General features: G+C 38.0%; 1 protein-coding gene across 1 annotated transcript; it reads right to left on the bottom strand.

The window, feature by feature from the left end:
* Positions 1-2,067: 2,067 nt before the first annotated feature.
* On the bottom strand, positions 2,068-23,770 carry XG (Xg glycoprotein (Xg blood group)). Its single transcript, XM_066313526.1, has 9 exons — positions 23,270-23,770; positions 13,613-13,654; positions 13,220-13,276; positions 9,567-9,602; positions 6,531-6,596; positions 4,485-4,532; positions 3,804-3,842; positions 3,402-3,521; positions 2,068-3,200 (listed from the first exon to the last, which is right to left on the bottom strand). Exons 1-9 carry the CDS (start codon positions 23,328-23,330, stop codon positions 3,184-3,186), a joined length of 486 nt encoding a protein of 161 aa, XP_066169623.1. The 5' UTR covers positions 23,331-23,770; the 3' UTR covers positions 2,068-3,183.
* Positions 23,771-26,290: the final 2,520 nt, after the last annotated feature.

The raw sequence follows: 26,290 nt of genomic DNA on the forward strand, positions 1-26,290 counted from the left end.
GTAAGCATTTTCACTAGTGCATAAAATAAATGCACGTTTACTCGCACAGCATGCTGTTGCCACTAGCTTAGAAGTCATGTAATTGTGACATAATTCAGCCGTACAATGTCTCTGCAAATTAATTTTAGGCTGATGTGGCTCAGTTGGGGCATTTTTGTGTCAAAATGTGCTGTGAACATCAGTAGCTACATAGCAGAGGTCAACAACTTTCAGCTAGTGTGCCACTGAAAAAAAAAATGCCCTATGATACCACTCAACTATTTAAAACTTTATTTCCAACAATTTTGAGAGACCTCTGTTGCCACTCCAAGCTGCAGGATTTGTTCTCTCTGTGGACCTTTAGGATCCTGGGAGAATCCTAAAGGTCCACAGGAGAAGAGGGTGTCGTTGCTCTGTAGTAATGGTGGGGTGTTTAAAGGAAGGAAGGATGGACATAAACACATAGGAAATGAAGTTTTATTTATCCCACAGAAACAAAATTCTCAGGGATCTTTGTTCACCATTGGCTTATGTAGACAAGTCAACTAGACAACATGCCTATCAGTATTAATGATGGCTGTTGTAGATAATTTTACTGGCAGATCTATTTCGGTTGGGGGACTTAATGACAAAAAAATCACCTTTTCTTGCTTAAAAAAGTGATATCTACATTTAGATGACAATCTGTTGTACTTGTGTGCTAGCAACTTTGTTTCACAGTATAGAACTGATTTTAAGTATCAAAGCCAGTAACACAAGCTAGAGTTCTGGTGTTATAACAGCCAGTTAATATTCCTTCCTTCCCATCCAAATTTAAATACACTACATCTTCCCTACATAAACACCCAACTACCTGAAATAATATGAATAGAAATAGTAATACAATATTATAAATTTCTTTTTATCATCATCATCATTTAGTTAAAAGGGAAATTAACACACAGAAGTGTACCTGCACACTGGTATATTGATATATTGGATATATGCTGACAAATAATAGACCAAAGAGCTTCAGGGGTTTAAACACTTTGGTAGTCAGGGTATATCCATTCAGATTCATGGGTTTTGCTCCATAATAAATCTGGTTTGGAGCTATTGATATCAACACATGTAATAAATTATTTTGAAAATTATGAACAATTTAAAATGAATTGTTGTAGTATAACAAAATCAAAATGTTGCACATAGATTGTTCTCTAGATGCCTACCAAAAAAAAAAAAAAAAAAAAAAAAAAAAAGTATAGAAATAGCAGATAGTTAAGCTGTTTTGATTATCTGGGTGTTTTTTTTCCCCCTGTATTTTTTCTTTAGTTTGAAGTATTTCCTTCTTTTGCATAGTGGGACAAAGTTGAACTTGTATATTGAAGGTATCAATCCTCATATGTTCCAAAAAGCAGCAAATAAAACAAGCAAAACTTGGGTCATCTTAGATAAAACACAGTAAGCAGGTGTTTATTGAAAATTTTGAAGACAAAGAAGCAAAATATATTTTTTCATGGCTGAACAAATAACTGAAGTTGTAACAGCAAAACGCTTGTCATTTCATTAATAATTTTTTTTTGTTTATGTGACAAAACATGTATCAATCTGTTAAAACTATTAGCATGGAAAATTAATATTTTAAAATAAATATTAAATGTCTCTGAAAACCATATTAAAAAATAAAGTGATAGCCACAAAGATGTTAATTTATTTGTATGCTGTCAAAATGTTTCTATATTTAAAGTGATGTACATTAGCATTTCTTTTAGGATAAAAAAAAAAAAAAAAAAAAAAAAAAAAAGGTAATCTAAGCCAGCAACTCCTATATATCCATTTAATATATAACTTGATAAAGAGTATTTTATTTTATGAAAAAGTACTTTTTTTAGTATATGTCTTTGTCTCAATGATGTAATAAACAAAAAATCATATTCACCTCCATAGAAATGGAATTGTAGTAACAAAAAGCATGCTTTGAATATAAAATGAAGATAAACCCACGCCAATTTCCTTATGCTTTAAAAAGTTAGCTCAAATGGCTGTATTGCAGAATTATGTCAGTAAACTTCTAGCTTTGCCAGCTTTCATCTGTATTTCATTCACTAATTTATTTTTTTTTTTAATTTTTGATCCAGTTAGCTAAATGAAGGCAGAGATAGGAAAAATGTCGATTTTCATCATAGGTTTGTCTACATGAGGACATTGTTAGCACAGCAAGGCCTATCAGGAATGAGGGAAAGACATGAAACAGTCTAGCTAGAAAAACTATGTCAACCACACCTCCACATAGTATGAAGCTTAAAAGTCATTGTGACTTAGATTTTAGAGATTGAAGCATCACAAACTCATTCTAAATAAATCAGAAAAAGCTTTGTACCCATTTTCCCTTGTCAAAAGTAACAAATAGTATTTTTTAAAAAATGACCCATCTAGATTAATGCCTTCAAAGGTTCCTAGAGCAGGGCCTAAGTTTTCAAGAAGAGCAAAGAAACTTAAGTGAAACTAATTCTTGAGAAGAGCTAAATACCATTTCAGAAATTAATCAGTTAAATAAATAAATAAATAAAATTAGCCCGTGTTCCTCTCTACTGTGTTTTAAGCAGTGTTTTGTCAATATGCATATTTTTTTCAATATACCATAAAATTAGGAATGAATTTTCTACCTATAATTTCTTTCACTTTGCTAGTATTCAAGCATAAATACAAAGTAAAGGCATTCAAAATTTTAATACTTTTGACAACTACAAATTTTTTTTAAACATAGTAAGCATTACAGAAATATACTGGAGAAACCCAAAAAGACTGAAAGGAAATCGCAAACTCTTTATCCCAATTCTGTCAAAAGAATTAAGTTTTTTGGCTTATTTTAAAAACAGAAAAAATTTTCATTTGGTGACTTGAATCCTCACAAACCCAAATCTTTCCATTTTTAGCTTATATCAAACTTGATTTCTTCATACTTAGGATGACTTCTGAGTCAAAATCTGTATCTAACCTTATGAATGCAGGTCAGAGAGTGCAATACAACCCCCAGATGTTTTAAGTATATCTTTGATGACATAAAGCTCAAGGTGCAAAAGTGACATCAGGTTAGAGAGAGCAGGATTGCAATGTCTCAAGAAAATGTTCGTTAGAGGAAGATTTTCTTCTGTCGGGATGGCAATGTAGAATGTCACCAACTAAAGGAGACTGTGATCAGACAGCAACTCTTCTTTCAGTGGTTTACACTGCAGCCCCACCTGAAAAATGAAAATGTAACATTCAGTATTTCCACTGTGGGTGCTCTTTGCTAGCTTTTCTGAAGCTGATCCGGGCCACCTAGGCTTGTTTCCACACACAGAGCCACAACAGTCAGGCACCTCTGTGGTGGCAGAGACAGCTGTTCGTCAAATTCCCATCTACTTCAGCACTAAATCATTGGAAAACTGTTTGGGCCTTACCTTGTGGTTTGAAACAAAGCTTCTTATTCTTGTAAGCGCTGTAGGCTGCTATTGATCCAACAACCAGTATTACAAATGCAGAAATTACAGGAGATGTAACTCCAGCTATTAAACCAGAATCTGTGGAAAAAGAAACAGAAAGGGTGTTTTTCAGAGGCACTTAAATGGTTTGTCTTAAGCATATTGTCAGCTAAAGTGTGCCTTTACCAAATTATGAAAACAGTTTGGTGAAACTACTGAATTAAGCAGATAAATAGAAATGGTGTTATTTTACAGCTGATGTGAAAATGATGTCTTAAATTCTGATTTATTATATGTACTACTTTTATAAATCTATCATTGTTTTAATATTTCATAAAGATCAGAAATAAATTGTAGGATAATGTAAATTATTTATTATACCTGTGTTCCCTCCATGATTGAAATGATGCTCCTCTTCTCCTGGAATAGAGGGTGAAGTTTCATCAAAGAAACGTTTGTCATCCTGTTTTGAGAACTAAGACTTTACTCAGCAAAGTGTGATGTACAAAAGGCAAAAGAGGTGTCCCAACAAGACTGCAAGAGAGGCGCTCCCCTTCCACTCCCCAATGATGGCTATGCTGGCCAGAGGAACAACTGTTCATCCTCTTGACACTTCCTTTTTGGGGAAGAATGTAACCATCTAATAGAAGGACCATATGTAACAGGCTACATCAAGCTGATTTCACAGGGAGGCTAGTATACTCTATTTCTTCTCTACTGCCAGACAATCAGATCCTTTATCAGTAGTTTTCATCAAGATCTTAGTCTTGGTCCATCTACTTCAGCACACCCCTTGCTTTTGGACTTTCCTTGCTGAATTTAAAGAGATGAAATCTGCAGGCTGCTGGCATATGCTAGAATGCTAAAAAGTGTTTTGGAATATGTTTCAAGTTCTAGCTTCAGGCTCAAAACCATGTTTTTTCATGAAGGATAACTAACCTAATCAAAAATAACAGAGTATGGTCCTATACTTTCAGAGACAGATTACCACTAAAGCAAAACCAACCAGCTCCAATTTATAGGTGTTAGGAACTCGTTGCAAGGGAAATAGGCAAACGTTACCTGGTGGTAAAGGCTTTCCATCAAGGAGATCTGAGTCATCAAAACCTCCTGCAAGATAAAGATTCCAGTTGTAAAATTATCTGCTATGGTAACACCTTCAGCTCTCTTGTCCACTCCTTTTTGCAGTGTTCTAGGGAGAGGTGAGGAACCTTTGTAATCCCAACCTTGACATGGTGGAGGACATGTCTTACACTGAACAGTCACCTACCAAAATTCACCTGAAAGCTGAAGTACTGACACTGCTGGTGTCTGTGTATTCTGTGGCTGTTTTGGGCACTTGTGGGATATGTAGGCTTGGGCTCTCAGTAACAAAAATCCTTATATATTTGGATATCTTGAGTCTTAGTGATTCCTGAAGCAGAAAGTCAGTCTTTCCAGGAAAGACTCCAGAAGGACCAGTCAATGACTCACGACTACAGCCATACCCAAAGTAAGTACAGGTAGTGGGTGAAAGCCAGAATAGATATGTCACATTTACTTTATTTAAGCAAGTGTCTGCAACCAAACTCAAAAGCAATTCAGGCTGCCCAGCTCCATCTGCTGTTTGTCCCAGGACCATCTCAGATGCACATCTCTGATTGGAACACAGGTTTATCACTGCCCTGTGGCTAGATGTCAAATTTGAACTTTTGCATAGTTCAGTGTATACACACCCAAAGTGAAAATGCAAACAAGAATAAATGTTAGTCTCGTGCCACTTAAGATGCAGTGTCCAACATTTTGAACAAATAGAAAAACTTTATGGTATCAACACTAACATATTTGGTCTCCAGCAAGGCCTTTGACAGTGTCTCCCACAGCACACCTCTGGAAAAGCTGACAGCCCATGGCTTAGACTGGAGCACTCTTTGCTGGGTTAGGAACTGGCTGCATGGCCAGGCCCAGAGAGTGGTGGGGAATGGTGCTGCATCCAGCTGGGGACCAGGCACCAGTGGTGTCCCTCAGGAGTCTGTGCTGGGGCCAGTTTTTAATGTTTTTATTGATGACATGGATGAGGCTATTGAATTTTTCATTAGTAAATTTGCAGATGACACTAAACTGAGAGTGTGTGTAGATCTGTTGGAAGGTAGGAGGGCTCTGCGGAGAGATCTGGAACGGTTGGATGGATGAACAGAGTCTAAGAAGATGAAGTTTAATGAGTCCAAGTGTCGAGTCCTGCACTTTGGCCTCAATAACCCCCTGCAGTGTTTTAGCCTGGGCATGGTGTGGCTGGACAGTGCCCAGACAGAAAGGGACCTGGGGGTTCTGGTCAATAACCAACTGAACATGAGCCAGCAATGTGCCCAGGTGGCCAAGAAGACCAAGGGCATCCTGGCCTGTATCAGGAATGGTGTGTCCAGCAGGAGCAGGGAGGTCATTCTTCCCCTGTACCGGGCACTGCTGAGGCCACACCTGGAGTGCTGTGTCCAGTTCTGGCCCCTCAGTTTGGGAAGGATTTTGAGATGCTGGAGCATGTCCAGAGGAGGCAACAAGGCTAGTGGGGGGCTTGGAGCACAAGCCCTGTGAGGAATGCCTGAGGGAGCTGGGGATGTTTAGCCTGGAGAAGACTTAGAGGTGACCGTATCCTTCTCTACAACTCCCTGAAGGGTGGCTGTAGTCAGGTGAGGGTTGGTCTCTTTCCTCAGGCAGCAACTGACAGAACAAGAAGACACAGTCTTCAGCTGCACCAAGGGAAATATAGGTTGGATATTAGGAAAAGGTTTTTTTACAGAAAGAGTGATCAAGTACGGGAATTATCTGTGTGGGGAGGTGATGGAGTCACCCTCCTTGGATGTGTTTAAAAAAAGATTGGATGTGGCACTCAGTGCCATGGTTTAGTTGAGATGTTAGGGCATGAGTTGGACTTGATGATCTGGAAGGTCTCTTCCAGCCTAGTGATTCTGTGATTTAGAAAAAAGCTTCCTCAACTCTGAGTCAGAAACAGTGACTAGAAAAGGAAGATGTAGCGAAAGGATGATGAAAACTATTACTAAAGAAGTAAGTGTTAAAAATGTCTGGTCTGAACAGCTCATAGCACTACATTTTCTTAAGAGCAGGTATTCTTACCAGAATTACCATAACTTCCTGGGCGTGGTGGAAGAGGTGGGTATAAAGGTTTTCTTGAGATGTCACCTATTAACAATTAATATTGTTAGATGATTGAACAGGCAAAACTGGCAGTTGTAAATAAAAACATTTTATATTTATAACAATTTGTCCTCCTATGAATTAATAAAAGGACCTTGTCAGTAATTAAGAAGATTTAAGCATTTTATCAATAAATATCTAGATACAAAACCTGACTTGGAAGTAAACAGGGAATATTTTCAAAAGAGAAGAATTCACAAAAAAACGTTATGGGAAAATATTCTGTGTATATCTGGGCAAGTGCTAACATTGTTTAAAGCTGACAGCTGGGAAGGAAAATGTGTCACTGTGGGTGTCACTGGTGCAGTTATGCAGAGCCAACAGAGAAGCTGGTGTTTTCATCTGGGGAGGAGGCAACAGGTTTCTCATTTCCATCAGCAGCTATTAATAAGGCCTGCAGATTCGTTTAACCTAACAGATGCTGAATTTATCTATTGCGTAATGAATCTTCTGCTCTTGAACTGTGCAAAATGAACTCAGACTTTACCTTTGCTGTTGTTTTGGACTTTGTGCTAGCATTTAGGCTTAATTTTTTGCCAAAGGATTAGAAAGAAATGCATTGGATAGAGGAGATCTGATGACTAACAGAAGTTTCCAAACTGCAGTTTCCAAACTTCAGTGCTGAAGAGCTCACTCAGGTCAAAGCCTGCCAAATTTAATATCTAGGGGTGTGATCTGTGTGTATAGAGTTGGTCTTCTCTTGCCATCTTCTTCTCAACCAATTCAACCATTTATTTAACTACTCTCATAGCCAGACAGTGAATCTATCTCTGCACAGATCAAGACTGGGACACAGAAATAAATAGCAATTTCCCTCCCTCTCCTTAAATATTTCACATTCTAAACATGCCAGATGCCCCTTTGCTATGTTTTCTTCTTGCCTAGCTGCTAAATACAGTGCTTCTGTTTCTGAGCATCATTTAGGTTCTGATGCAGAAAATTATTTAGGTATATGCTTAACTTCAAGTGAGTTTAGCCTACAGCCAATGGATTTTATGCAGAGTCACAAAGCTTTGCTGAATCAGACTTTGCCCAATTCACTGTATTAAGCAGAGGAAGGACTTGCTCTCTGTGTAATGAACTAAGATTTGCTGTGGCACAAAAGCAGAAAACCACCAATCTTATATTGAATTTCTATTGTGATGGTGCTCTTAGTCTTCTCTAAAGAGAAGAAGACATATTGTTTGGCATATCTGGTGAAAAAATAATGCCTTCAGAAATACTGATAATGAGATATATAATTTTAACCTCATTATACCATGTATGAAGGTCAAATAAGAACCTGAACTGAAAATGGAACAAAGAAATAAAAACCAATGGAAATACAATTTTACATCCTTGGAATGAAAAGATTTTGTTTAGTTAAGATACCTAAACTATTAATTAATACTTTAGTCAGTATATTTAACCTTTCATAAAAGTAAAATAAATAAATAACTTAATAAGCTTTGAGTAAAAGCTAGTAGGAATGGAAGAATTATTGTAATGAGGAATAAATGAAAATATAAACATGGGAATTATTAAGAAAATTAGATTCAGCTTTGAAAAATGTGGACTAATATGTCATTCAAACAAAGGCATGGAGTGCCACAAGGAAATTTGGAAATGGAAAAAAAATATAGAAGGTATCATTCTCTAAGACTGAAACATGAGGAAGCCAGACCACTGTAGCTGGTTCAGGGGTTCTGTGCAATTGGCTGAGAAGTAATTTTTCTTTTTTTCTGGCTGTGATTAAAGTGATATTTAAGGCTTTGGTTCAATACTAATTGTATTTTGGGTAACTGCAGTATTCAAGAACCTTTCTAGAGTACTTCACCTAGTATCTAAATAAATAAAATTTGATGTACAATTCCCAAGCTCAAGGATTTCCTATGTCTGCACAGCTCAGTACAGTACTGTTAATAGTTCCTAGGTCAGGTCTGGGTGTTATGGGAGTATTTGCAATTTAACAGCATGTTACCATAGCTTGACCACTTCAAGCTTAAGCTGCATTCACCAGTACTCATCTCTGAAATATTCCTGCATGAATTTTTAATTTGCCATCAGCAGAGCTATAAGAAGCTCAGACCTCTCCATCCAGTGTTACCTCTGATTTCTAATCTTAGGCAGGCTCATTTTTGGTAACTGAAGAAACTACAGTCATCACCATCTTCAAGCTTCTGTCAGAGGATTCCACCCTGAGCCATCACAACTGAATGGGCCACGTTTGCTCTTCCCAGCCATGCCTGGGGTGCTCTGCTGATGCCTTAAGTTTTAGCTTTCATGTTTTCCAGATTCTGTACTGCCTAAGGGCGTAGTTCTGAGCCTCATATTAAGTGTTAGTAAACTCTCTTCAGCGAGTAGGTAGACAAAAATCCTTTTTCTGCTGGAGACCAAAGACAATTTTCCTGCCCAGCAGCGTAAACAATGGTAGACTGAAGAGAGAAACAAGAAGGATGAGACCTCACAAAGTGAAGCTGTAATTGGACAATTAAACCCCAATATACAAATGGACCAAAATTTATAAAAATATAAATCCTCATGACCAGTCAGCCATTTTTGTGACCATTCTAAGTCTACCTCGGGTGTAGCCCTGAGCAGGCTCTTGTCCTGCCCGAGGTGTATCCTAAAGTCTTTCAATAAATACCTCCTTTATGCTCTAGCTCTGTCTAGTCTCTGTTTCAGATCAGCCTTCCCAAGGCATCACTGCCATGGTACAGCAAGCCCCAGCTAACTTCAGTTCATGCAAGGCAGGGCAGCTGGAAGCTCTCAAAGGTAGCTGGTGACCAGCTGCTGTCCCCACTCTCCATGATGGCCTCAGGCAGAAGGACTGCATGTACATGAGTTGTAATAACTCTCATCACCATAGCACCTCCTGCAGTATTGAAATCTCTTTTTATAAATTAGGTGGAGTTCAGGAAAAGACTATGAAAGAAAAAAATCCCCTTGTATTCAAGGAAACAAGGGAGTACTCACCCCCACCAAGAGCATCTCCTAAATGTAGATCATTGTCTAAAATGAATAAAAGGAAGATGTAGAAAAGTGAATTACACACAATTCTTGAGGGAAATGACATATTATTTTCGTTAGAATGTGTACAACTGCATGTTTGACAAGCACCTTTTTCAAGTCAGTGCCACAAATTCAAAGGACTTATCACACTTTCCTCGAAAACTCTGATAGACTCTAACATTTCCCCACACACGAGTTGACAAATACTACAGTATTTTATACTCAAAATACAAAGGATTTTTTTCTGCTTTAAATTATGTCAAAATAAATCTTACACTTGAATCAATATCAATACCTCTTCAATGTACTTGCAATTACAAAAATAAAATTAGCTATGTTATAATATATAACTGCACCCATTTTTAAAATATATTTAATTATTAACAGTTATGTCTGTGGTAAAAATTGGTATACGTATATTTGGCTTAAGTGTGATTTATTGAACTGCAAAAACTGAATACCCATTTGAAGAACAAACACTAGGGAGCAATTAACCTACTTGGGGAGAGATTGAATCAACGAATCTCTGTAAGGGCCATGGTGAACCCTTGCTTCAGGCAATCATATGAGTCTGACTGATGTTGGGAGACAGCCTGTTTTTACTGGCCTGAGCAATAAAGGTTTTTAGATAGAATTAAATGTCCATATGTGAAAGTTACCCAGTAAATCAACAGGCTGTGACAATTGCCCAGCACCAAACAGGTCTCTCTCTGAACCTGGTGGAATCTTTCAATTTAATAAGCAATTTGTCCATGAGCTGCAGATGCATAAAGAGGAACTCTCTTTCTAACACACAGGTGTGGATATGAGTATGTGGGTGGTGTTTTAAGATATATGTGGAATGAAGGTGAGCTCTAAAAGATATACATTAGATGGATCATATAACTCCAAGAATCCCTTTCTTGATGCTTATATGTGTGGAGTGATACAGTAAATCAGAGGCAAACGGATAGCAAAACCTATCTAAATTTTGGTAACAGTGCTTGTTGCCACAGACAACTAGATAGACTCTCAATTAAATAAACATTCTTTTCATTAAAGATGTGTCAGAATTCCTGAAACACAGGAAAACCACCATACAGAAATGTGTTTTCTTCTGTTCTTTATTCCTAGGAGGAATGGGAAGCTGTGTTTGCACAGTATCTAGTCTCATTTGGGTAACAACTCAAAAATGCTTTGATGTCACCAGGAAATCTGGCAGGAAAACAAACAAATTCATAATACATGACTTGGTTTGTTCTTGTCAGGTGTAGATCCTCCCTGTGTCTGCCCAGCAGAGAGCTGCATTTCAAAAATGCCCTTACCTGTCAACTGTAAGAAGCAATAAATTGAAAACCGGATTCAATTTATTATTGAGATGAAGAATTCAGGTAAAAGGCAAGTTCTGCTCTGGAAGGTTCATGTAGAGATTTGTTGCAGAAATGCTAAGGTTGATATGAGTGAAATAAAAATGGAATGTGTCTTTTGGGACCAGAAAAAACATCAAAGACAATAAAGGTCACTGCTCCCAGCAGTAAAACTGAGGAATGTCTTGTTTCTGTCAAAACCAGCAAGCCTGTGCTCCAATGACAGCACAGATGACTTGTCAGTAGGGGAAAAGCAGAAAGGCATTCTAACACCAAAGGTTGGGTTGCAGCATATCACTACTTTTCTGATCATCCTCACAGAAAATAAGTCTGTGCACATAACTCGTGTACTCTGGAGAGAAAAAAAAAAAAAAAAATATAAAGCGGGCAGCAACCTGACCAAAGGTCTAGAGACACACAGGAGTGAGAAATATTATGAGGCAAAGGACCTCTGTCTAATACCTGATTATTCCTAAAGGATATAAAAGATCTGTGGATTGTACTTGTCATTTCTGATCAAGAAGAAGCACAGGGACAGGATAAGAGCTCAGCAGCTGTCAGGTTTTGTCTCATGCTGCACACAATGCTCACCAGACCACCTAAGCACACACATCTTTGGTGCTCATGAGCATGTGGGTGTGAGGATATGGCTGAATTAAACAGAATGCAGGAACAATGTGAGTGGGTAAACAGAAACTTACTATGAGATTTTCTAAGCAAATATCACCTTCCATTAAATTTTGTGAATGAATTTTGCTACACTAGGGGGGTGTCTATGGGAGAGCTTCAACCCAGGCAGAGGTGCATGGGATTCCCAGAGGACACTGCCTGTAATTAGCCTCAGCTGAACAAAAATCTCAGTGAGCCTCTCTTTTGAAGGAGATATAGAGGGAACCCTGAAGTTAGGATGAAGCATTAAGCAGATGCTAGAACATACTTTTGTACCAAATCCAGTAACTGATTTGTGACACTGTGGGCTTGGGGTTTTTTTAATAAGATTTAATTGCTTTTTTAAACTCTCTGCAGTCCTCTAGTGCTGAAGGAGACTCTGAAATAGTTGGAAAACACAGAGTTCTTCCTGCCCAAAAATTAGTGAAGTGGATTTGCTTAGGGCAGACATTCATCTGGTGTTCATATCTCTAACAGATTTAGGAGTCCCCAAAAATAAAAATTCCTTTCACCAGCCTGAGGCAGCTTCAGTGCCGATATTGGCACCAGAAGCTACCTTTAAACATGACCAAGGATAAAGTATTTTAATGCATAATTCAAATAACTTGAAATGTTTACATTAGGATGGGAACAAAACCCCATTTAGTACAATATTCTAAAGTAGACAGACACTTCTAATCTAGGCCAGACACAAATTTTGTTTGCCAAATGAAGTGGGAAGGAAGAATGCAGCCATTAAAATATGTAATAGCTACCACTTTCACAAAGTACTGCCCCTGTCTGTTCAAAGAGGGAGCCAGAGAGTTGTGTGGAAAATGTAACTACTTTCGTGCACCTAAAATCTTTATGCAAAGTTTGTCTGGAAAAAGACCTAAACTTGTTGGGTTTTGGGGTTTTTTATCTAGTGTTTTCCAACTATTTTGTTTGATAGACAGAAAGTTATTCCAGTGCAGTTCAGGGGAAAAAAATTTCTATGTTGTCATAAATTGTTCCATTACAAATGCAGTTTTGTTCTGGTTTGGAATTTGGATTCTTTCAATATTAAAAAGTGTTCATTGGAATTTGTTGTTTGGCATTCTCAGGACTACAGCTCTCCACTGTTCAGAGCCTTTTTTTTCTTTCTGACACAGGTGGCTATAGAAATCAATACTAGATAATATGAATCAAATACATGGTGAGAAGAAAGAATAGCTCCAACTTCTTTCTGATTCTTTTCCAACTGTTATCTGTTATTCATTATTATAATGAATAAATATACAAAAAGGTATAGATAATAGGAAAGAAAAATAGAGGAACAATTAACCATCTTTAGCAACGGCTACCCATTGTTATACTCCTCAGGGGGTCCAGAACAATCTAGAAAAGTGTGAAGAAGGTCTTCAGGAAATAAAATAGTGGTCAGCCATGCTTGAATGGCATACTGGAAGCAGTAAAGATGCTTAATTGGTAATAGTCAAAAGAGCTCTTATTTTACTTTAAGAAGACAGCTGCTATCCACACATTATCTCAGCTAAGGCATAGCAGCAAATACAATAAAGAACCTCATGTGAAAGTTTCTTACATATACAATATCAGTTTTATGACCCATTATTTATTACTCACTGAACACAGGTCTTGTTGGTCTTCTGATCACTGTAGGCTTCCTGGTAATTATGTCATCTGTTGAACACAATGACATGCCAATAAACATTTACAGCTTCAACTTAACAAAAGCAAATATCTGCAAATCTAGAGAGCTGCTTTCAATCAACCTTTACATATCACAGCAGAAGTCAAAAATTAAGGAATATGTTTTCGAAGCTATTTTTTCATTTGTTTCTTTTAAAGAAGATTTTTCATTTCATGATAGAAACATTGAAATCTAGCATTCTCTGGTTCTGTGTATCTTTAATGTAAGTAGTAGCCCCTTCATATTCCATTCCCCAAGGAAAAAGGCTTAAGATTTTTTATTAGACCTAAATGCAATAGTAAAATAAGGATAGAAAATTTACATACCAGGGTGATCAAGGGCATCAGCTAAATCAAAATCACCTTGACCTAGAAGGAATGTGACAGAAGACACTAAGTCAGAAGGTAGGTTTCCATGACCTCCAGACCTGAGGGCTCTGTACAGAGCCAGAACAGCAGTGAGAGGCAAAAGAAAAAAGACCCATCAAACAGCAGCAAGCACAGAACAAGCTGTCAGCTGTCATCCCTGCACAGCACAGCCCTCAATGACTGTGAGAGATGGGGTCACTTAATTCAAGGAAGTTATTTGTTCAGGTAGGCTAAAGAAAAGCTGCTCTCTCATGTTATCATATTCACCTGCTGTGCAAACACCCTTTTGAAGAGCACAGGTTGCCAGTTTGAGGGCACAGGGCTATTGCCAGGAGACAGCTGACAATAGCACTCAGCATAGTACTTGTGAACCAAAATCATTAGTTGAGAATTTTTAATATCTTCATTATTATTTTACTGGCTCAGGTTAGCAAACAGCTTTACTGTCAAGCTTGCCTTGTGATCACTTGCAACACAAATCAACTTTGGGTTTTTAATTCTTACTGTAATGTGGGCCATAAGTAAAAGATATTAAGTTAGTGTTGTCTGTAAATTAAAAAATCTGAAGAGGAAAAAAGAAAATTCTTCCTGTTCCCTGTTAGGTGACAACAATTCTTTAAATATCACAGCAGAGAAATTAACATCTGTACTTTTGAAGTTAGCAGACAAAGAAAACTGAAAATATTTTAAATATATAAACTGAAACAGAGGACTTTGAACTGAACACACACAGTTACTCATGTGAGTTTTGCTTTCAGCTCTACCATCTTCCACTTTCATTGTAATATACAGGCTTCATGAAAAGTGTTTGCAGAATATGTATCCACCGGTTTTCTTCCAGGGGGATGCATCATCCTTGTGTGTGCATTCCAAATATGAGATCAGCCTACACAAACACTCAAAAAGTCATGACATGCTATGACTTCCCTAAACAGAAATGCATTACTGTACTCTATCGAGTAAGCCTCAAGCTGCACTTGATCTGCACAGGGTTATTATCCCTTCTAAAAGGCTTAATACCTTGAGGAGTTTTTCTTGGCAAGTCTTGAACACTTCACAGCAAGAAAAGTGTCACTGTACCAATGAAGAAGCTGGGGAACAGAGGAACAGAGAGAGGCTGTACAAAACAGAGGTTTGTCAGCACAGCAGGACTCAGCGTTCAGGTCAGCTCCTTCATTTTGACAGGTCCTGTACATCTTCATGGCATTCTCCTCATTAATCACTGTTCCTGAATAATAGCTCTTGCCTGTGTCAAAGAGCTTCCAGAAAGATTAATTATCAGTGGTGAAACACTGTGTGATCCTCAAATAACAGTCAGCACAGGAATATAAAGTAGAAATGTTTTGATTCCCATGAGGATTTTAATGTAAGTCTGTGAACTTAATTATGGATAGGGTCTGATGGAAGAGAGAAAACAAAGCTGGAATGCAAAGTATGAACGGCTTCTAAAGAAAAACTGTCCCAGTAAAATATCAAGAGGAATATGTTTGGTAAGTAAAAATAGGTAACAGCATAAGACTTTCTCAGTAATGTTAGCAGGTTATCTCTTTATTATTTGATTTGTTTTTAATATTTTGTTTTGTTGCCTCATTTGGCCATCTTTCTCTCCTCTGCCCCTGCCCCTCAGCCAACACTGCTAAGTTCAATAACTTTTGGATTGGGTCTTCAGGTGGATAATATTCATGGAATCACAGAAGCACAGAATGGTTTGTATTGGAAAAGATCTTAAAGACCATCTATTTCCCACTTTCACTGCCATGGGCAGGGACACCTTCCACTAGAGCAGATTATTCAATGACCCATTTGACCCTGAACATTTCCAGGAATGGGCTATCCACAACTTCTCTGGACAACCTGTTCCAATGCCTCACCACGCTCACAGTAAAAAAAACAAGCCTTCCTAATATCTAATTTAAAACTACTCTCTTTCAATTTAAAGCCATTATTAAAGCCATAATATAAGACCCTGACAGGTTGCAGTTTTTAAATATTAATCCATTAAACAGATAAATATATAAAATAAACAAGTTGCTTCATCAGAAGGTATTTTCCTCTTGAGTCCTGAATGCCCCACCAGCCCTTACTGTCCCTGAGCTGCTGCCCATGGGCTGTCCCCAGCCATGGAACCCTTTGATCTTGCTGCAGACATGCTACCAACAGGCAGACATCCTGGCAATGCCTTTATTTATATGATCAAATTATATTTTTCTGAAGCATTTCTTCAGTGCCTGCAGTAGGAGCAACTTAAGCTTGACAGTCCTTTAATTTTGTCCTCTAATAAAATCCTCGTTTTTTGATCAGCATCCTGAATACTGGAGGAGGCTGTCTGACCTGAACCCCATTGCCTCAGGATGCCACCATCACCAATGGCTAAAACCATTTCTTGTTGGAGTGAGCCATCAGGAATAATTTTGTAACCATAATCAGAATAAGAGTCATGAGAAACAATTCTGTAATACTGAAGAGCTGTTGGCCAAACCAGCTTCTTTGTTACAGGTCATGACATGCAGGAATTAACAATATAGAAAGCAACTACAGAGGTCCTAATGCTGTAAAGAGAATGTGGCAAAATCATCTTATGAAGGAAGATTGTGGAAGGCTTTCAGGTGGAACATTTCTTTGAAGTTGGGGAAAAATAAAAATAGAACGTGGAACCTAATCAGATTGTGAAATTCAAGCAAGATGATGCTTTCAATTGCATGAGAACTAAAGCAAAACAACAATTACTGACAGAAACAGTTACTGAAAGAAACATTTACAGACACCTGCCCTTCTTCTGGATAATATCAATGTTTCCCTCTCCTATTGTAGGTCTGTTCTGTTATGAAAAAGGTGTGAAAAGACAGAAGGTGTTTTTTTGAGACTTCAAGGGAGAAACAGAAGGAAGCTACAGAAATTTTGAGAAAAAAGATGACTGAAAATCTCCTATAGAAATTATTCAGATTGATTTTTTAAAAAAATTATTTCTGATGATAAACCAAATAATAAAAAGAAAAGGACACCAACACAGGATGACTGCCTGGGAGTAAGACAGGAATCCACAGTGAAATCTCTTTGACTGTTTAAACATAAACTTTGACAGATGGGTAGTTTGAACCAGGACATCTGTGCAGCATGGTAAATTATACTGCAGTAAACCAAAATACTGCTTGGACTTCAATGCCAACTTCCTCTGATAATAACATCAATTGACCACAAGGAGCAAGATTCTGTGGAGCAGAATTTTAAATGGCCATTACCATTCCTGAGATTGTACCGAGACATTTTTAAGAATCTAATTTAAGGAGGATAATGGTTAAATAGCTGAACAGCTCAGACTTTATCCACATCATAATCGGTCTAAAAACAAAACCACATTAGAGTCCCAGAAAATATTTAGCTCAATAGGAGCTGCAGTCACTTCAGAGAACTCCGAAGATCCGAAGATAAATGACAAGCAAAATAAATTAGTGAAGGTCTCCACAGAACAAACAGACTGAAATAAATTAATTTTCCACTTTTTTAATTTATTTATTTTTTTTAAATCAGCTTCCATAATGGAAAGAATTGGAAATATACTGATGAAAATGAAAGGAATCTTAATGGGACAGAAAGAGCTTTGTTCCACTGAGTTTTTTTAATTGGTTGGGGGTTTTGTGTTTGTTGCTGTTGGCTTTGTTGTTTGTTTGTTTTAATCTGGATAAAGTTGTGAAGAGATTTAGCTGTGCAGGTGGTATTATCTCAGAGTTATCTCTGTTATTACTGCTTTTCAGCTAGTATGCTATTTCTTGGCATTGATTCTAACCTTTCTTCTGGGAGTATTCCTGTTTTGACAAATAAGCCAAATTACTGTAATAATGTTTTTTGTGGGTGGTCCTCAATGACTCATAACAGAGAATTTGAGAAAATGCTTGCAAAGTCATGTCCTCAGGCACATCTGCATTTAGTGTTCACAAATGTTGAATGTTAGTTTTCTGAAAATATTACCCAAATATCCCATCACTAAAATGTAGACACAGTAGCATCGTTTGTTATCTAAATGTTGAATGGATTCACCACACTGTACCTGAGTATCTGTTTGATCACAAGGGTCTGAGGTCCTACAGCTTTTGAGTTGAATTTATGAGGAGCAAAGCTGGATTCTGCAAGTGTTACCAGTTTGTCATGACAACAGCAGTCAAGTTTTCTGACAAAAGGCTACCACGACATTACTGCAATTTTCCATCTGCGTATGAACACAGCTGGTAGCCCTTAAAATGACAAAGATTTAATTAAGGCAGCAATGAATATTTCTGAGTGAGGATCAGGTTATGTGACAAATGAAATTAACTTCTCAGGCTTTTAGTATGCATAGTCTAGTACTAAAAATGAAGCTAAAATTCATGAGAAAATATGTTTGTACATGTTTCTGGACACACACCAAAATGCATATATGTGCATGTTTGATAAATAATTTTGTCATTAAGATGATTAAATTACTTGGTTTTGGGAGCATTGCTAGTTTGGGATGAGATTATCTGTGTGACAAATAAATTAGATGCAACTAGCTTCTAATTCTGAGCGAGACAGAAAGGGAGAATAAGTTGATTTTACACTATTTAAAGACTTGAACAAGTATGATTTCTTCAGTGTAATTAAACAGGAATTGGTTTGTGAATACAATGAGCTTAAAACATTTTGAAGCTGGCAGAGTCCAAGAAAGAAGTCTGTGACTTAAAAATGAGAATAAAAATTTTCTAAAAGGGAACAATATATTACCAAAATCACTCATGAGACTCATTTTATATTTTTTTTTTTTTTTATCTGAAACTGTAAGTTATTCTTTGCACAGACCATTTTTGATTGTAATACAATCAAGAAACCCATTTGCTCCATAATGAGAAAAGAGGATGTATTTTTTGATGCATGGGACTTGGAACATAACCATGTACTGGTCCAAATTATTCAGGAAGCAATTATGTTTGTTTAAAGGAAATTACTCATTTCTGGGAGAACACAAAGGTTTACACCCCAGAGTGGACACTGTGGACACAATCTCAATGAGCAGATACTATTTCTTTCATGTAATAGCCTCATGACCCATAGCTCCTGATGATGTTACTTTAGCCTGTTTTTCCTTCAAGGACATTTAGTTTCATAAACAACAATTGCCATTACAACCCCTTGATGCTGGGGTATAAAATGAGTATGCTTTAAAATATATAATTAAGATCCAAGGTCCAGTATATAGACCACAACATGTGGACTTGATAATTGAGTTAATATTTTTTTGCTAGGCCACTTCTGGTTTTAGTTTAAATGCAAGGGAAATGAAAAGGATTCTTTTGCTTATTCATACAAGAACACATTTAAATAATTACCAGCTACTAAGATGCACTAATAAAGTAGGAGTGGCAGTACTGCTTTAGCTCTGTGCAACACAGTCTCACCAAACACAAAAGAAAATCTTTTAGTTCTATGATATTTGCCTTGCTGTTCAAAGGTAACTGATGTTCTTTATGATCTGATATGGCCTGCATACATAAAATAAAGCAGATATCATTTTCTGGATTTTATTTCAGAGTGCAGAAAAAGGTGGTGTGTACTGTAAAATTGCAGGCAGAGCAAAAGAATTGGGATCTGCCATGAAGGAACAACATACATTTTCCTCTGCACCTTACTCAGATTTTCAGCTTTGTGTCATGAGGCAGAAGAGCTTACCCCACGGTGTGGGCTCTTAATCCAAAGCTTCTCTCTGTCACTACAGGTTCATGAAGCTGCCAGCCCTTTTCAACCATTTGGTCTGAGAGTCTCAGGCATAATGATCGTCACACTAAGTGAGAACTGTACTCAAAAAGGAGAGCTGTATGAGCATTCCTACTGAACTCCTTAGTGTGGCACAGGCAACAGCCCTGCTGGGCTCTTGGAATGACCACTGGCTGCCCAAGTACCAGCTAGCTAATCTCCACTTTCTCCAGTGAGTAGTGTGGAGACAGCAGAGGGAACAGAATATAATATAGGTAGTCAGGGAGATGCCAGGCTTTGCTGTTTCTATTGCTCTTCCCATTTTCACATCAGATACACTGGTTAAATGCATGCAAAATAGCTCTTGACCTTCAACATGGAGAGCCCCTTGTTCCTTCATCACTTGTGTTACTGGACCAGGGGTGTAAGGGAGGATTTCAATTTGTCTGCTAATCTTAGTGCCTACTCTGGTCTTTGCATTAATTTTTTCTCTGTAACATTGTTGCCCTTGAAAATATATTGCTGTGATTTAACTTTTACATAAATTCTTCATTAATTAAAAATCTATTGGTAACAGGTAAAGCTTATTCAGCAGAAGTGGGACTTGTATTTTCATAACCTATCCAAGGCCAGCTGGGATGGCGTGTTTGCCTTCAGAAGATATTGTACTACAGGTCAGATTTAAGTATGTTTAGTATTTTCCCATAATGCTCATAGATGTCAGCCTGTGGAAAGGAAGGCAGGCTCTAATCAAAACAAACTGAATCTCTCTCCTCCTACTATGAGGCAAAATGCCACAGAAAGGTCCATTTTTTATTGATTTCTAATCTCTTGAAAGAATTCTGACATTTATTTGTTATTTATTATCCTCAGTGGGCTGGAAAGGGTTTGATAATTGATGGTGTAAATAAGTTAATAACACATACTCAGGCTTGCATCATGGCAACAATGTTTGAAAAAGTGAACCCGAGAAGCTGAGTAACTATACCAGTTGTTTTCTCTTCCCAAACTCTGATGTTGCAACAGTGCTGCCGTTGTTAAGTGTTTCAACCCGTTCAGGTATGTGGATTTTTCAAAGTGCAATCACACCCTTAGCTGATAGCTCTGATGTGCCTATGGATAATAGCAGTTCAGGTCTTGGGAGTGAAATAGTTTTGGCAGCCAGCAGAAGAGAATTTGTTGTCTGCTGAATCTGTAAGTGCTTCAGCACGTCCACAGGGACCTCACACAGAACAACAGAGAGGACTGCAGATACATGGCGTAGTATAACAAAAACAGGACTGTATTTGTTCTGTCTTTCAACTCCAGTGAAAATTATATTATTTATAGAACTATGTCACATGGGGTCTCAAATTCAAACAGGTCTACAATTTTCACCCCATAAAGTGCACAACTGATTGAGTGAGACTAAACTTATTTTGAGCCAAAAACTTTGTAAGCCTTAGGTGAACAATGGTGCATGGTTTACTGACTAGCAAGAAATGCTGTTCCCTTTACCTGTGTAGCATTCGACACCTGATTGAGTAAATGTAAACCATCTCAGACATACCAGTATTTGCACTCTTTGTTACTGACTAAATGTGATCTATCAGTCAATATTAAAGAACAAGGATTGTATCTACACTGGGCACCTGAGGAGCATTGTGAGCAGTCAGGTCTGAGTAAAAGTCTCAGCTGCCTTTGAGGTCTATACAGGGGAGAGCCCACAGGTTGCATAACTTCCCCACTGCAGGTATGCACACAGGTTTATAGCCCAGATGGGACCTGTGTTTCAAACAGATGCATGATCTCAGTTACCAGGGAGCATCCTGAGTTGTGTCTGAGCACACCTTAAATGGGCAGTGTAGACACAGCCGAACATGAATTACCAGAGGTCAGCCAAGCTGCAGGAAACTGATGAGGAACGTTACAGTGAAATTCAATGGAAGAAGTTTCTGTGAAGTTTATTTCATTTGGATTGGGCTAAAAGCCTCGTGGACAATTAGTTGTTGAAGCTCAAATTGTAGGAGTCTTCATGTAATCTACTTAAATCTAGAAATTACAAAAACTAGAAGTGTAGCTAAAAGTGGAGTACTGCAGTCAGCATATATGTTTCTGAACTGTGTCAAATTTCACTTTCCTTGTGCAATAGGGTTCTTGGTTCTCTTATGCTTCTGTTGAGATGTGTCCATCCAGGAAGTCTAGCCAGCTAACTCAAGATAGTTGGACATAAAGGAAATGCTGGATGGTAAGAGCAATGATGTCATCTGGTCTCCCTGCAGTGGTCCAATAGTTTATAGATGCTATCACAGAGGATTACAATTTAGAAAAGAATTAAGCTGCCTATAAAAGGATGAATCATGCCATAGGCATTCCTTTCATAAGAACTTAGACCATCTTTTCACCAGCATGGTCAGGCCTTTCTCATGTCTTGAATGGAACTGAGAAGAGGTTCTTGTAAATATCCCCTGAAACATGGTGAATACTTTGATGATAAAATTCAGTGGCTGTTGCCACAGAGTTAAAAATAATGAAGTTTGATTGTCAAAGTGGATTAAATAGTTTCCAGAGCCATAAGACTGGCGAAGTTGCCCACAGCAACTTTCAGCAATGACTTCTCCCCCAAAGCAGAGTCTGAACTGGCTCTAAATTAACACATGTCTAAATGAAGTATGATTAGGCTGACTACCCTTGTAATTAAAATAGTAGAGTATATGCAAATTAGCTTGCCCATGCTCAGGTTGTCTGAGCAGAACTATTCAACATATGACAGTTACAGAACAAGAAAGTCTGCATGCCAAGAGGTGAGACACTGCATGAATCATCACTGCTCACAACACACCATGCAGGCCAGCACAGTCCTGCTGCTCTGCTCTTTCTATGCCATGCTAATTGCTGAAGGCCTCTAAAAGATTCCTTATTTGTTAAAATGAAACCATTGAACTAAGTTAAGACAGGGTGTTTTTCACTGCCCATCACTGCAAGATCTCCTAGAGACTTCATTTAAATCAGAGGTGGTGAGAGGATCATCAGCAGCTGCTATTTTGGAACTAGTGATTAACGATTGATTTCTTCCTGCAGCCAACACTGTACTAAAAGTTTCTGCAGTATTGCTAATACACAAAAAAGAAAAGGCAGATGCACACAAAAGTAATTCTATTTGGTTCGACCTCAAGAGAAGTTTGAAAGAATATTTTGCTGAAAGAAATTATGTTTGAATATAGTAAAATGACTCAGTATGAAAAGGCTACATTTTCCCTATTGCTATCTATTAATCAAAAATACGTACAAAATGTATTTGATTCTTAATTAGTCCTGCATGAAAAAGTATGCTCATGTGTGGAATACATTTACTAAGGTCAATAAACTATCAGTTTATAATTACTAAAGCATATGCACCAATATAAAAGCATGAACACCTTTAAACTGAATTAGAATTTGTTTTTACAATAAAACTCATAGGTTTCAGAATATCAATAACAAAGAAAAGCTTCAACACATGAAGTCATTCTTTGACTAAGGATCTCTTTGGAAACTCTAAGTTCCCCTGGAAGCTCTCATTTTACAGCTTCAATTTTAAAAATTTATACTCAAGCCTACACTTGTGAATCATTTTAGGGAAGCACCATGAGGGAGAAAATAAGAAATTATAATAAACAAACTTCAACGAGTACAGCTATTATGAACAATCATCCAGGAGACATGGATCTCTTTAGAAACTGGTGAAGTACATATAAACACTTCTGAATGCTTCTCATGAAACAGTAGCTACAATAAAAGAATATAAAAAAAAAAAGCTAGCAAGCATTTCCAAATAAACAAGCATCCCTTTTAGGGGTTGGGAGCTTAGGTTCTTTGGTTTGGGGGTTATATTTTTTTTTTTTCATTTTTAATAATCTAGCCTTTGAAATAAGCAAGGTAAAGGTCACTTACCTCTTACATGGACTAGAAGGAAGCCAAGGCACAAAAGAAAAATACTTCTGAATTTCTCCATGCTCTTCTATGCAGTGCCTTGAGTGCACCAATTGTTTTTTTCCAAGCAATGAAGGCAGATGTCGCAACTGCAGTGTCAAGGTTTGAGGGAGACACTTGGAATCAGCAGTTCTGTCTAAAGAGGTTTCTCACCACCACACCCAAGCTCTGCCAGAGAGAGGAAACCTTTTTGCGTACAAGGCGAGTAACAAAAGCAAGCAGCCCTGCTAGAGCCAAGCTGTGAGCAGCACATGAGGTACTACCTGTGCTCCAAGAAACTTATTTATCACCCAGGGAGGAAGCACAGAGTGCTGGAGAAGCAGTGGCAGCACCCAATCAGGAGAGTGCCCAAACACTCTGGATCCACCTCCTTACCAGAGGGGAAAGCCAACCTGTTTGACATCCTCACCCTCAAAGTAGGGTGTGGTGCTGTGGGAGCTCAAGTAGCTTGTAAGAGATCGTCCTTCTCTGAAGCATGCTTGAAAGAACCACTCAGACATACTCTGTCCTCAAAGCAGCACTTCCCTGCTTGTTTCTTGGCTCAGCAATAACAGCTGATAAAAGCAATCCTATCAGACTTATCCCATTACTCGGGCCACCAATTTAAAGAAGTGGATGGAGGTTAGGAATCCACTTTGCAGCAACTTGGAATTGGCTACAGAGGGATGACAAAAAAACCTCCTACTTTTAAAAATTTAAAATGTGACGTTGGTCTACTGAACTGGAGCATATTCCGCTCCCCAGTGAATGCCTATCTTCACAGGCAAACATTGCCCATCGTGACTGTTTCTATCGATCTAGTTTGGTTTTGGTTTTGTTTTTTTAATATAAATATCCATGCATATCCTACATGGCGAGAGATGTCAGATAGTGCTGACTGTGATGGTAGAAAGCCTTGGAAAATAAAAAAAAGTCATGCATCTATCTGTACATGGACATACTTTTAAATTACTGATCTGATTTAAATCCAGTTTTGTCATAGCATCATAGCTATCTCCTGCAAGTGTCTAGCAAACATATGTGCCTACAGATTGTCCTTTGAGCTAGGTTGCAGCCATCACCCTGGTGCCCAGCACCAGCAGGGTGGCTGGTGGGCATCCTCCCTTGTGCTTGTGGGATAAGCTGCAGGGGCTTTGTCAGAGCTGTTTTGTCTAGAGCAGCAAATAGCTCAAGACTCTGCTACCATGAGTGGCCAGCCTGAGCACTCATGGTGTTGCTGGGTGGTTCAGATGTGGGGCACAGGCTGCCCCCAAATGCAATTCTGTTGAGTTACCCAGAGCATACAACTGAACTCAGGATTTTATGCTAACTACAGAAAACAGATGCAACAACCTAAGATGGACTGATAGAAGTTGGTGATACTGGATGCTCAAGAAGCTTGATGTTCAAGTAAGTCAACTCCCTCCCTCTCCCCTGCCCAAATTTGAAACAGCAGAATGGTTTATATAGGTCTGGCTTATGGCTACTCATAGAAGCTCTAAAGTTCAATTTGGGTATCATCATTCTCCATGTCAAGGCCAATTGCTCAGTCTCAGAACAGTTAAGGACATTTAGGCTGAAGAAGTGATTTTTTTCAAGCTGTTAAAACAAGAATTATACCATGAGATGAGCAGTCCCATAAATCCACTGGAGGTTTTTTGTTTGGTTTTGGTTTTGCTTGTTTTATTTATTTTGTTTTGTTTTATTTTGTTTTCCAGAATGCCAAAAGCAGGTCCATATGTGCTGATCTTCATACAAGTGATGAATTTGCCTGACGGGAACTGGAATGTTGGCAAGGTTAGGTACTAGTTCCAGGCAGGTCTCAACAGCTTACACATGTTCAGTAGCTTTACTTCAAAACGTTTGTTCCTGCAAGTGAAATCTTCCCAAAACACATTGTCTCACCTGTCTGCTGGTACAACTTCATTGTGATATTGAACATTCTCAGATGAAGCTTGAAGATGATCCACATCTTGTTCAGGTCTTCTGAAGCCAGCTATTGCCCCATCTAACTAAATAACAATATGAAACTGGGCAGCACTGGAAAGAGTAGATCTAGTGTAGGAGTCAGGATGTCTTGAATGCTTACCCCTCTCCTGTTCTCAGGAGCATTACAGGAGCTTCTTAATCTTGATGCTGTCAAAAACATGCAACAGCTTGTCCAATATAGCAAGTAAAAAAATATTGTATACTAAAAAGAAATATATGAGCTAATACCTGACCGTAAATCAGTTTTTGGCACTTGAAAGATCATTGATCCATCTTTTTCTGTGTAAATGAGAACAAAGCTCTCTCTACTATTTGTCTGACAAGGTGTATGAATTGCCTATATATATATATATTTTTTTTTTAACCTGCCTTTTAAGGAAATCCCCAATATTTTAGAAATGCAAATGTAGGTATAGGAGGAGTCAGTGTGTCTGTCTATTCTCTACATCACATACTTCTACATACATCACATCTCTACATCAGGCCTCTTTTAGATGAGACAAGCTAAAAGGGAAAAAGCGTTCAGTCACAACTCATCACAGTGACAACCCCATCTTCCTGTGGGCAGAGGTCAGACTTTGCTTTCTTTGGCATGGGTAACCTGCTCTATGTGTCTGCTGGAGATGAAAGAACTGAATTATACACTAGAACTACTTGGGAATGCTACTAATATCCTACACTACTCATCTTTTTCCATAAAAACAGAAGTACTTTAATTAAAATATTGAAGCATCCAGTAATACAGGCCATTAATTTAAATGTTAGCCAAACACACAACTGAATTGGTGATACAATTTCTTGACAACAGAAGACTACAATTACTACGTACTAGCTAAAGCTTCAATGACTTTTCACAAGCAGATGGAGGAACATGTGTTTTATTCTTGTAGTTATTAAAGTACTCCAAATGCAGAGATTTGGGAAAACTGTGGGTTTGCTCTATTTAAGTCCTTTTCCCATTCCTAAAAATATCTTCGCTTCCTTTTAAGTGTGGTTTTTGTATCTGTGTAACAG

The sequence above is a fragment of the Sylvia atricapilla genome, chromosome 2 (genome assembly GCF_009819655.1).
Source record: "Sylvia atricapilla isolate bSylAtr1 chromosome 2, bSylAtr1.pri, whole genome shotgun sequence".
NCBI classification, from domain to species: Eukaryota; Metazoa; Chordata; class Aves; order Passeriformes; family Sylviidae; genus Sylvia; species Sylvia atricapilla.

Bases quoted from the DNA above. Each gene is read 5' to 3' on its own strand.
- XG (XM_066313526.1), bottom strand. From the start codon at position 23,330: ATGGAGAAATTCAGAAGTATTTTTCTTTTGTGCCTTGGCTTCCTTCTA. The intron at 13,277-13,612 runs GTATGTAAATTT...TGTGTTCAACAG, and splicing joins TGATGCCCTTGATCACCCTG to ATGACATAATTACCAGGAAG. The intron at 9,603-13,219 runs GTGAGTAATAAA...TATTCATTTTAG, and splicing joins ACCAACAAGACCTGTGTTCA to ACAATGATCTACATTTAGGA.